The sequence below is a fragment of the Plutella xylostella genome, chromosome 17 (genome assembly GCF_932276165.1).
Source record: "Plutella xylostella chromosome 17, ilPluXylo3.1, whole genome shotgun sequence".
In the NCBI taxonomy this organism is placed as follows: domain Eukaryota; kingdom Metazoa; phylum Arthropoda; class Insecta; order Lepidoptera; family Plutellidae; genus Plutella; species Plutella xylostella.
In genome coordinates this window covers 10,805,415-10,818,884 of record NC_063997.1, presented here as the reverse complement: position 1 = coordinate 10,818,884, position 13,470 = coordinate 10,805,415, and the positions used below count along the sequence as shown (strand labels likewise).

The following is a 13,470-nucleotide window of genomic DNA, read 5'->3' as shown; positions in this document are numbered from 1 at the left end:
CAAAATAACGAGTAATGCTGTATGTTTAAAAAAACACGGTTTCGGAAGTCATAAAAGGTAAATATCATATTTTTATAAGCAACATTGACTCTACATAGGTACCTACGTACTGTAAAAAAAATATACCACGCATAACTTGCACCTTATTTGAAAAATGCACATTTATTTAATGCAGTTTTTAAAATATATCTACCTAATGTATGTGTTATAAGTATTTATAAACCGTTTCTATGTTTTATTTGAGAAAAAAATTATTAAAATTTTAGTAAGTAACTACAAAAAAAGCTCAATGTAAAATTATTTGAAGAAAAATATATTTAATTATATTTTTTACGCTATAACAGCTAAGAGCTGGTGACCCCTCTACAGAGGCTTCGCGACCCCCCGGGGGGCCCCACCACAGGTTGAAAAACACTGGCATAGAGTTTTCCCTCTACGGTTGTATACTAGGCCAGTAACAAAGAGTCCTACGTCCTACCGTTAAGGTTGCATACTTTTGTCTATTAACTTGGAGTATCATCGCTAAAGTTGTTTTTGTATCTAACTAGTAACAATAACCTACCCTACCGCTAAGGTTGCATTCGTTTCTTTGCAAGGAGTCTCATCGCTAAGGTTGCATACTTCTATCTAACACCAAGGAGTGTAACCTCTTTGGTCTCAACCTCCTGGCCAGTAGCGCTAGCAAGGAGGTCCGCTAGGGCTGCACATGCAGGTACTCAGCTACAAACACGCGCAGGATCTTGTTGAGGTTGTCGATGGTGTTGAAGTCGAGCGCGGCCAGGTCGTCGTCGGCGCGGTGCCACACCGCGGGGAATGGAGATGGGATTATGTGCAGGATGTTCACGTCTGGAAGTAAACAGGAATGACATGTTATTTATTTATTTTAGAAAATTAACAGTCGATCAGATTTAGTTAGTTATATTTTTAATGGTAAGGCAAACCATGTGAAATACCTGTTAAAGGTTTGATAAGGAAAGATGATGTTGATTGGAGAGGCTTATGTCCAGCAGAGGGCGATTACTGGATGTTGATGAATATAATGAAAGTTTATGTAGATTCGTAATACTCGTAGTTCGTTCTCCTCTCGTCCCACTGAACTCCAAGTAAAAGTTCAAAAGATAAATAAATCACAGTATGATGATATAAATATTTTTGCTAAGCCGATAATGAAATACAAACACAAATACATATTGTAAGAAAGAAAGTAGCACACATTACTTTAGTATACCAAACTAAGATACGACGAACTCGAAGTAACAGTTTTATAGTACATCGATCATGCACATTTAGGGTGGCTAGCTACAAAAAGATATTCAAAATGAATTCAATGATCTCCTGCCCTAACATTATACTGTCAGCTGGTGCAAGTCACCCTTAGTATGTACTACTACATACCATGTAGCATTGTCTACACAAAAACATTTTTTTACTACCTATTGCCCCTGTGTCTTCGCTTGAAATTATGCCTATGATATGATGTCAGTCTCCAAGTAGGTACTAAGTTCTATGACAACATAAATTTTATTTGTCAAATAAATGCACTTTGTGAAAGAATGGATATAATAGGTATAACATAATACAGAAGACGAAGCGAGGGTACAGAAGACGTACAAGGCTAAGTGCCAAGACCAAGGAAAATATCATATTTCCTTTGTTGTTCCCGTCGCGAAAATAGAATCATATCTGGAGAAAGGCACTCCGTATGTTTTTGATGTACCTAATAAAGTCTTTGTCAGTTGTCTACTCTTGGTACAAAGTGGTACAAAGAGATTGGTCCGGAAATAGAACCTTGAGTCGTTGCAACAAGATAATTATATTATAAACGTGATTAAATGCTCTCCTTCGAACCCGTCTGTGTGAACGGGCCCTAGGCAAATCATTCGCGAATAAATCAGTGTTACACGTGTTACACAATGTAGTTACTATCATACCATAGTAAAATAAAGGTAAATTGAAATAAAACATAGTTATTTATTTAGCTTGTGTACACTTAAATCATCTCCTCATCTATTCAACTGTTTTACTTATACACTTATTAATTATTGAAAGAGCATGAAACTACGCAAAATATAGGTACTCAAAAGGTTTTGACATGCCGAAAACAAGAAAATATGGAAATTTAAGACATTGTAAAGTTTGCACTTAAGGGTCTGCAATAGGGAATCGAGGGTTGGCATTGTCATAGAATTATGTAGTAAATGATGCTCTACAGCCTTGAAAAAAATCACACAGGTAGTTAAAGAGTCTAGCTAGGTGCTGAATCATTCGAATTTAAGTAAATGATTATGGATAACTGTAAATTAATTTCAGAATATCAAGAAAAACCAGTCAATCACACTCCCGTATTGTAACAACTGTGTCGTAATTATTAAGAATTTTCATATGATTTTTATCATATTATAAAGTTAAAAGCTTGGACTAGGCGCTAAATACCTTGTTTTTTAATAAACACACACTTATTTTGTGTAAATTAATCCCAAACTTGAGCAATTTTTTTCCCTCAAATCTTCATACAAATATCTATGGCGGCTGTCTGTGTTATAAAATCATAAACACAAGTGACGTTTGACTCAGTTGGCCGCTGGCCTCCAAAGAAGGGTCACGTCGGTTTAGGCAGCACTGACAGCTCGCGATCTTATCGTGTACAGATACAAAATCACTGCACATTGGTTGTCATTGCACTTTTTCAACTTTTATGACACCAACATAATTTGATTTGAAATTGAGGAAGCATAATTCTTCCAGTATATTCAATACATTAAATTAAATTAGATAGTGTGCAATATTCTCGTGATATTACAGTCTCGTAAAGGTCTGATGAGGAGCAGGAATATAGCGAATGGATCTAAGTGATGACAATACGCACGAACATTAGGTTAGGGATCAAAAATACAGTCTCTTGGTGCTGGTTTAGGTATGGTCTCGTGAGGATCTGATGAGGGCAGTAACACGGTGGTGGCTCAATTTTATTTCAAAGATGTTAATAGCTAAAAGCATCGAGTTTGGGCTATTAAGTATGTTTTTCAGAGAGAGAGAAAGAGATTTTGTTTTTCCTCTGGATGTGTTAGGTTTACTGGGTTTACTAAGTTCATTCTGTTAATGGCATCAAGTTGTTATGTGTTCATAAGTAATAATTATTTATTAACAAAATGCTGTTGATTCTCCACGAAAATGTAAAAATAAAAATAAAATAAATAAAAATAAATTCGTAACGTAAAATTGTCAATGACGGAATTTCTTCTATAGACAGTAGCCACAAAAAAAAACAAACGATAGATGGCGTGATTTGAAGATAAAGATACATTTTTTCGACACATAGACAGCAACAACAAAAAAATACAGATTTAAAGAAAAGAAACACATACTTATACAAAACAACAAAGAAAAAAAAGGATACACATCAAAATAACTGGAAAAAATATAAGCCCCAATTTACTTGTGTGGGACAGGGAGTACCATAATATTTTTTTTGGGGTACTCCCCATCTATGCGAAATATAAGCTTGATATCTTTACCCGTTTCTGAGAAAAAGGGCGGTGACAGACAGTCAGTCAGACAGACGGACAACAAAGAGATCCTATAACGGTTGCTTTTTTTCTTTTGACGTTCAAAACCCTAAAATTAAGTAAAAATATTATGCTGCCAAAAAATGTACTTACAGGTATTGAAAAAGCGGTATATAAACAAATTATACCAGCAGAGGGTTCACCATTTAGCTGAATGTTACTTAGAAAACGGCCTTGAGTGGCGGTCAAGTTGGTCCCCGCCTGCGATACTTTCCATTAACATTGGGACTCGTTTTCATGTTTTTAGCGTACAGTCAGGTTTTTAGTTTTTTATAATTGTATTTTTTTATTTGTAACTTTTTAGTTGTTTTTATTTTATGAAATTTTACGTCGGTAGGTAGTTCATGATCATTTTTTATTTCAATAATTTTGGTGTTGTTATTTAAATACCTTCAATATGCATATTTTTGTAATGTGAAAATCAAGTCCTTTAATTTGATACCTTACACGGCAAAGTTGAATTATTATTTTTTCGATCATCACGTTATGTCCTCAAGAGGGCGCTATGTACATTTTAATGGAACGTCACATAGCCTATAGCCATCGCGCCATCAATACGCTTCTAACAATACCTCATACATCAAAATCTATCAAGCCGTTTAGGCTACAGGAGGGAACAAAGAAACAGACAAACATACATATATACATACATACAATCAAAAAACATTACCCTCCTCCTTAGGCAGTCGGGTAAAAAGGAGTAAGGCAGGGGGTCATTCTGAACTTTTGCTCTACGAGTTTTGGAAATTAACAAAAAAAACCTTTTTCATAGAAACTTTGTTGGACATGTGACTTTTTACCATGGAAAACGAATATTTTTTTTCGCGTATTTGCAAATCTCGTAGAACAAAAGTTGTTCAGAATGACCCCTTGAGTCATCCCCTTTTGGCTTACTATAGCCCTTTTGCGACACTATGTATTTACTTTGCTTTGTCGTCGGGGTTCAGTTGGCTGGAGGATGCCCGAAACTTATTATCTACACTTTAATACTTTTAGTTACCTTTCTACAAGTAAATACCACATTTGTTTGAGAAAGCTAATCGGGTTCCGAGTATAGAGTAAAGTGGCACCCCTATTAATTTCTACTCTTTCCTGGTGCCTACCAGTGTAAGTAAGAATTATACTTACTTACCCTAAAATCACCCAAAATGTACTTGAACATAATTGTCAATAAAGTTGGCGAGTAAAAGTTTATCGACCCACTGTGCAAACTTACATGTGTGCGTGTCACTGCGTGTGCTGTGTGAAGAGCATTGAAAACCCAAAATTGGCGCGGCACGTCACCCTGTACGGGCCCTTAAAAGTAAGCCCCATTAGTAGCTAGCTATTCACCGTTGTATCTTGTCAATCTTACAAACTGCCGATTTATCCATTCTATAATTCACATTTCGGTGAGTTTGACAAGGTACAAAAGCTACTAATGAAGCTGCAAACAAAAAAACACAGGCAAAGGAAAGAAAGGAAAGAGTCAAATCACGGGAGGGTTACTCTATCTATACTAACGAAAAATGAACGAACGGGAGCTGTCGTGCAATCGCCACGTAGATAAAAAGTAACAAGATAGACTCGTGGCTCGCGCAGCAGCTCCCGAAACTTAGTTTTTCGTCATATAGAGTGACCCCACAGAACACGAAACACTGAACTCACTGCGTCGTAAGAACGGAATATGGTCGTCCTGTACCGAGGACTTCTTGCGACAGCTCGTAAACCACGGCTCTGGAAACGGTTTGCCAATGTTTCTTACCGTGCAAACAATAATATATATCTCTCTCAGCCTTCTATAGTCCACTGTTGGACATAGGCCTCTCCTAACGATCGCCACCCCAAACGGTCACCCGCCATCTGCATCCAGCGGCTTCCGAAGATTATCAGTCCAACGGGTTGGGGGCGACCGACACGCCGTTTGCCGACACGGGGTCTCCACTCCAGAACCTTCCTACTCCAGCGGTCGTCGGCTCTGCGGGCTACGTGGCCAGCACATTGCCACTTCAGCATGCTAATCCTTTTGGCTACGAGTATGTCGGTAACTTTAGTTCTCCAATAATATATATCATTCATTATTTCATCATTAGGTAAACACGATCGTTGCTGGATTTAAAGTCTCCCCCAAGGAAAGTTCACTCTAGCCTTGTTTTGAAGCTCTTCCAAGACTCTCAACTATAATTAAGATTGCATAACGGATGATTTATGTAGTTAAAGCTAAGGTACCTAACTTCTGTTTATTTATTAGGCAGCCGCTTGATGCGTTTGCCTGTTCGTGAACGTCACAAATTCAAATATAATTAACAAAATATGGGCTTTGATGCTACAGCAGTGAACTTCGTGCGGGTTAATTTTACTGAATCCATCTAAAACGATTAAATTCCTTGAGTCTTTATTTTATAATGTTCAAGCCAGCTTAGCTCTTTAACGAGAAATACCATTGAAAGTAATAAAGAGGCTTCTTATTGATAAAGTTTCAAACTTGTTGGTCAACGGATAATGAGAAAGACCGCATGATATAAACGGGTTTAAATACTTATAACAAATTAACTGTGGTAAATTTACCGAAAAACTAGACAGCATACGAGTATAAGCACGTAACAAATGACGTCTCTTCCTTTTAATAATAAAAACTAAAGAAATCTTTCCTTGTTTTTACTACAGAGCACGTTCTTTTCATAATATCTTTCCCCGACACTGGTAAGAGAAGAGTAATCAAATAACGCCCACTCTTGTCTCGGCACTAAACAATCCGCCCACTGAATGAATGAATGCCCTTTACACAAACGTGGGCTTCCCTGCATACTGATGGAATTGTTTCACACAGGGATCACCTAAAAATAGACCTCGACACCCACGCATTTAGGTTTAGAGCGAAAGCAAAAATGTGGTGAGAATACGCCTGAATGTTTGATTAAGTTTAATATATAATATTTTCACAAGAAGGTCTTTAAGTATTGTTCTATTTTCTTAGAAGATCGGGTATTATAAGCAATATATATTTTATGAGTGTCGCTGGTAACTCGTCTAGCGATAGATATGGTTTTCCTATTAGAAGTGCTTCAATCAACGTAATTAAAGGCAATTAAGTAAATGGCGTCGATCCAATACTTCGGTTATGGAACCGTACTGTAACATTGGCGAGTAAAGTAGTAATAACAAGGCCTATTTATAATAACATGGTAGTGAAAAGCGTGCTTAATTGACTTCACAAGACTCAACAAACTACAAATTAGAAATAATAAAATTAGCCGTCTGATATTCCCTATCGACTTTGACAAGGACTTCAGGCTCATCACATTTTAAAGATTTCATATTTACATCAAATAAGATTGAATTTCATAGCTTATTTACCCACCCACACATACCTACCTATAGTTTATCAATTATACTTTCTATCAAACCATGAAATGAAACAAAAGATTAGATAGGTAAATATTTGCCGAAATTTCATGAATAAAACGGAAAAAAAAATCTACAAACCTCGCCAACACGATCTCTTGCGAACGGAGCTCATTTTACCACATAAGGGCGAGGCCCCATTGTTATTTTTTATCCTTTGGGTCGACACAACACAATGCAGCAATCGAGCTTCATCCTAAACTCTGTCTTTTAATCTCAGCAGAGACTAAATTGACAGACGTATTGTTCTATTTGAAGGACAATCGACTGTGGATAAACCGTTCAGAATCTTTCAATTTAGTATCTGTGATTAAAAAACAGCCTTTGATCAAAATCATACACAACCCACAGTAACAAAACAAACCACTCCACTCACTAGTAAAACAAAAGGCAACTCACTTCTCCTCAAGAACGGTATGTGGTCGTCTTCAATGAAGAATCAGAATCATATGCAACCATCAAAACAAAACACTTCACCAGTAAAACAAAATCCAACTCACTTCTCCTCAAGAACGGTATGTGGTCGTCCTCTATGAAGGAGCCGGAGCTCCGCAGTCGGTAGTATGTCTGTTCGTCCTTAACACGACCCACAAAAAAAAAACACTCCACTCCACCAGTAAAACAAAAGGCAACTCACTTCTCCTCAGGAACGGTATGTGGTCGTCCTCTATGAAGGACCCGGAACTGCGCAGCCGGTAGTAGGTCTGTTCGTCCTTCCCGCGCGAGTAGCCGCCGAGCAGCCCCAGCCGCGCCAGCGTTTGTTCAGCTGTGGCCAGGCGGAGGTACCACTTCTCTGTGGAGTTAGGTGGAATACAGAGTGGGGGAAAGTGGTAAAGGAAGCCGAAAGAGGGTAACTTAGGTCGTATTCTAAATACGCGAGCTTCGCTTCGCCTAAAAAGTTTTTATGGGAATTTCGGGATAAAATGTAGCCGTTAATCCGGGGTTTCAGCTTATCCTGCATACGATATTATATGAAAATTCGTTCAGTAGTTTTAGCGTGAAATAGTAAAAAAAAAACTACTGTCCATTCGGAAAGGAGCTTTAAGTATATTCTACGGGGGCGAGAAACTCCAGAACCATAATTTATTTTCAATAGACCTTATTGACCTTATGCAAAGTCTACAAAGAAACCTCACCCTTCCCAAGTAGCATTGTAACTCGGTACAATAGTGTCTATCTACAGGCTGGACGTACCTGTGGCCTGGAAGTAGCTGTAGAACACGGGGTCGGGCGTGCCCAGCAGGTCTAACAGCACCAGCACGTCCTGCAAGAGAAGTGGAGTTTAGTTGCGCGGTTAAAGGAGGATGGGTGTGAAATGTGCGATTGTAGTTCTTGAGTAGGGGTTACGAGTTTTGTCTCGTAAACCCTGTACGAAAATTAGGAGTGATACAAGTTTATGTTATCCTAGGAGGGATCGGACATACTAAAGTACTTCTCATTTACAATTTGGAGAATGTTTTTTTCAGAATTAAAATATGTAAGTACTTATTTTTATGAGTCATTTTTATCGCTATCGCTGTACCTACCTATATCGAATTATGCGTAATGGAAGATCTTCAATGAAGCATAAAATGATTAGCATGTAATCGATTTTGAGGCATTTTTGTGTAGGTAATCAAAGACATTTCTAGAAATATCCACCATAGTGATACGTAATAATAAATTAACAAATAAGTAGTTATACCTAATTAACTAACTTATTTTCCGGGCAACAGAGTTGGATATGCATTCGTCTGACTAACAGGATAAACACAATATTATTATGACATACGATCCGTGCTTTCCACAAGTCTTCCCTGTTTTGCGCCGTCCGTCCGACTTATCTCAAATCTGATATGACTCAGATGCATAAGCATAATGTTTTGATTCAAATTCTACGAGACATTTATTATCAGAGATGGGGGGAAACCCGAGTTACTTTCTTCATTAATGGTATTTACATGTAAAGCGGTATTCACGCGCAGGATTACTTACCTTCAGAGTTATCCTATAGGGAGGTAGGTCTTTCTTTCTGATCGGAAAAAGATTTATCCTATCGGGAAGTAGGTACTTTCTGATCGGAAAAAGGCAATTTATTAATCAAATCTGGCAAAGACGATCGACTCCATACATATTGATTATTTAACGAGTTTGTATGTAGCTAGGAGGGTAGGTAGGTATAATACTATGTGTTTTGTGAGTCTCTGGTAATGTTGTAGGAAACAAAAGTGATGAACAGATTCAAATATATTTTTTTTGTTTAGTGATGAATTGATGAAGATGATTGATGTTCTTAAGCATTCTGCATCAAAATCAGTATCACGTTTCAAAAAATTGACTTCCTTTACTTTAGGTAGTTTTCAACTTCAGTTAGGTACATAGGTATATGGCAGTATTGTGTCATTTATACCTTAGATTAGAACTTAGAACAGTTCTAAGTATTCTGGTACAGATATTTACAAAACTATTTCATGGTGAAAGGCAATACCTACTCGATCTAGTACTTCGGTATGGCCCGCTGTCCTATTAGGTAATATTAACTACCTAAATGAACATGCTTAGCAACGTTACTTATGTTGAGTAATTGAATCTCGTCTTGTTATGACACCATGTTACCACATGATAGTATAATATTCGTTTCGGCACCGGAAAACAACATTCAGATCATTTTTTATTTATTTTTATTACTTTTTAACGGGTACAATTTAAATCATCACCAAAAAAAATTTTTGTCCGCTAACGCCTAGCACCAAAAAAAATAATTATGTCCAAATTAATTAAACCAACCACAAAATCAAAATCCCAAATAAAAACGTTTACGTTCCAAAATAAATAAACACGCCTCCAAATAATTGCAAGTTTACAATAGATATTCTTTTTAGTCACCAAAACGGATAAATCATCACCAAATCGTGTTTCCTATAATATTGTAGAAATGTTGGCACTATTTACATACCATAAAAAATATATAAACATCATTAAATTTTATTTCAAACCAAATAAGGTATATTGCGGTCCCCGTCCCCGTCTTGTCCCCAAGGTGCCCAAGGTCGCCAAGGTCCCCAAGATGCCCAAAGTCCCCCACGTCGCCAAGGTCCCCAAGATGCTTAAAGTCCCCAAGGACCCCAAGGTCCCCAAGGGCCCAAGGTCCCCAAGGTTCCCAAGGTCCTTAAGGTCCCCAAGGTGCCTAAGGACCCCAAGGTCGCCAAGGTACCCAAAATCCCCAAGGCCACCAAGGTCCCCAAGATGCTTAAAGTCCCCCAGGTCCCCAAGGTCCGCAAGGTCCCCAAGGGCCCCAAGGTCCCCAAGGTTCCCAAGGTCCTTAAGGTCCCCAAGGTGCCTAAGGACCCCAAGGTCGCCAAGGTACCCAAGGTGCCTAAGGTCCCCAAGGTCACCAAGGTACCCAAAATCCCCAAGGCCACCAAGGTCCCCAAGATGCTTAAAGTCCCCCAGGTCCCCAAGGTCCGCAAGGTCCCCAAGGGCCCCAAGGTCCCCAAGGTTCCCAAGGTCCTTAAGGTCCCCAAGGTGCCTGAGGACCCCAAGGTCGCCAAGGTACCCAAGGTGCCTAAGGTCCCCAAGGTAGCCATGGTCGCCAAGGTCGCCAAGGTCGCCAAGGTACCCAAAACCCCCAAGGCCACCTAGGTCGCCAAGGTCGCCACGGTCCCCGTCCCCGTCCCCGTACATATTCCCATCCTTATCTGAATTCGCATCCCTATCCCCACCCTCGTTTGAAGATATAAAGATATATTATAGTAGTTACCTACTAATTATTTAATTCTAAAAGTATTTTAACAAGTGACTTTGGTTTAGGGCACAATTATATTTATATTCAGTATCTATCTATCTATGTATTTGTGTAGATATATCAGCTGTCCGACACCCATAACACAGGTTCTGCCTAGCTTGGGGTCGGATGGCCGTGTGTGAGATGTCCCCACATATTTATTTATTATTTATTATTATTTAATTATTTTTTTTGGCTTAGCAATGTTACTAAAATTGTACTCATAAAATAATATATTGGTTACATCTACTTAGCGACAATATAGTTTATCTGGTTTCAAATAAGTTTAAATGGTGTTGATATAGTTTTATGGTATACAGTAAAAAAATAATTGGTTCATTTTTGCAATATTATAGGACACATGATTTGGTGACGATTTATCCGTTTTGGCGGCGATTTCGAATTTATTGGAGTCAGAATTGAATATTTTTTGGTGAAGGTTTAAATACAAGCCCTTTTTAACTTTTGTTGTAAACTTATGTGTTGTTTCTGTGTGTGTTTTTTTATGATTTTTTTTTCTTTCTTTCTTACAAAATATGTATTCTACTCACAATCCTATGCAGCTGCGTAGTGCCGTCCCTGTAGGGCGTATTCTGCCACTTCTTGGCGAGATGTCTAGCCCCGTATATGGAGTCGGTGGGCCCCCACTGCCGGAACGCCTCCTCCCCGTCGAAGAATATGAACATGAGGCTGAGCGACGCGCGCTTGAGTGGCTCCAGCTGACGGGACATCACCTGGGCCAGGTTCATCATCATCGCGCACGGGACCGCTGAGTCCGTCGCGCCTAGAGGGTGAGATTGGTTAATGTTGTGTTGTAGGTACATTAGCTATTATAAGGTAAGTACCTACCAGCATTTAGACCAATTTCAATGTACTTATTCATAATTATTTAAACCAGTTTTATAGCGTTTTAGAATGAAGAACACAGAAGATAGCTAGATAGTTGTACCACTTTTAAAAGAAAAATTATGGAAAATTTAATATAGCACAACTTACAAATATATAATTTGCTAAAATAAATTTACAAACTTACCAACAAACACATGCTCCCTTGTATATTTACTATCATAGTGGCAGGCTAGTGTCAAATATCTATCCGCATTTGGGTTCAATGTTGCAATAATGTTCCTAAAGGTAAGTTTTCCAAACACAGGGGTATTATCAACGAAAGTATCTTCTTTGACGTCCCAGCCGAGGCCTCGCATCTGTCCTACTATGTAGTTCCCAACCTTCTCATGGTTGGGGGTCCCGACCACCCTCGGGATGAGTATTTCATCCAGCACGGATCTGAAGTGAGTCTGGTCGGAGAGTGCGGCCAGCGCCCGCACGTCTTGTTCCGAGAACTGTTTGTGTTCATGATGGTGCTGCAATAATACATCATTATTGTACTTATACTTTATTATTTAACTACAGAACATGCTCCAGAATAAAACGAAAGCTATTGGTCCAAATTATAAAATTGAATTCCCTCTTGAAATTGACCAATGGAAAAGCATATAAAAACACACAACTGTGTCAATATTATTTTAGTACATAGTTGTAATGTTCTTTATACTATACTTAGGTGATTCTGAATAACATAACAAATTAAGATATTCATAGTAAGCACTCTCTGCTCTTCTATTGCTAAGATAAACTGTGGCTGTATTTGACAACAATAAAACTAGACGGCTGTCTATCTAGGTTACCTAAACTCTAAGGTCAAGCAACTTAAGTACTTAGCTCTATGTAAATTAATTAGATAAGACACTCCTTAAGCTACTTTATTATTCTGAAACTAAATCCTTCCAAGACCTAGGTACTTGAACAAGTTATTTCATCGATAATCATGCAATTTCAAGTTACTTAATATTTAGTAAGCGTAAATAAGCAACAAGTACAAAACTTTACCTTTTGTTCGTAGAACTTTACACTATCACTGTTCACATAGGAGAGACATAACGTGGCAACGGTAAAATACGAAAATGTCCGTGTCATTTTCACTGCGCGGAGCATTTGCTCGAGAACACGTCTGAGCAGACGAGTGACTTCTATTCAACTTAATATTTGAAACCACATAAATAAATACGTGTGTGGAGAGTGGACCTGTGGGAAATCACGTCCTCGCCTCGGAAAACTGACGTCTGACAAACATCAAAGCTGCTAAAGTAAACAATCGTCAAATTTGGTACAATTCGACTCCGAATATTGTAATCCGGATATGGCGCTAGTTTCGCGTAAACTGATTACAGATAGTTCATGGGTAGCGTATTACCTGCAACAACTTGCACCAATCGGTGATTTCGGAATAAACTATACCAAAATAATAGTTCAAATAAATAATTTAGGGATGGACAGTAAGTCAGTACGCAAGTAAGCAAATTGGTAGTACGCAGTTACAAAATAGTTACGTTTTTACTCGCATGGCTTAATGTTGGGATTACTATTGCAACGTTTCATTCCCCACAAACACTATTTAAGCTAGTAAGATACATCTGAAACACTGAACTGATTTTCATAATATAAGCCGAAAGGAGATAAGGAGAGTCACCTGCGGGCGGGGGCGGGGGTCTTTCTGAACAACCTCTTTCGGCTTAGGGCGCATTCACACGGGATACGTCTTTGACGATTCGGTATAAATTCTAATGACCGTAGTGACCGACGTATCCGTCTACGTCTTTTTTCACGATTCGTGAAGCGTGTGAACATGGGTATATAAAAAGCATTGCTCCCGTCAAAAAAAATAACGAATCGTGAAAAAACACGATTCGTGAAAAA

The 13,470-nt window shown here is 38.4% G+C and overlaps 1 protein-coding gene across 1 annotated transcript; it reads right to left on the bottom strand.

Moving 5' to 3' along the window:
* Positions 1 to 425: 425 nt before the first annotated feature.
* On the bottom strand, positions 426 to 12,852 carry LOC105388527 (glutaminyl-peptide cyclotransferase). Its single transcript, XM_011559455.3, has 6 exons — positions 12,604 to 12,852; positions 11,747 to 12,077; positions 11,265 to 11,497; positions 8,145 to 8,214; positions 7,588 to 7,743; positions 426 to 846 (listed from the first exon to the last, which is right to left on the bottom strand). The coding sequence occupies exons 1-6, from the start codon at positions 12,706 to 12,708 to the stop codon at positions 695 to 697; spliced, it is 1,047 nt and encodes a 348-aa protein (XP_011557757.3). The 5' UTR covers positions 12,709 to 12,852; the 3' UTR covers positions 426 to 694.
* Positions 12,853 to 13,470: the final 618 nt, after the last annotated feature.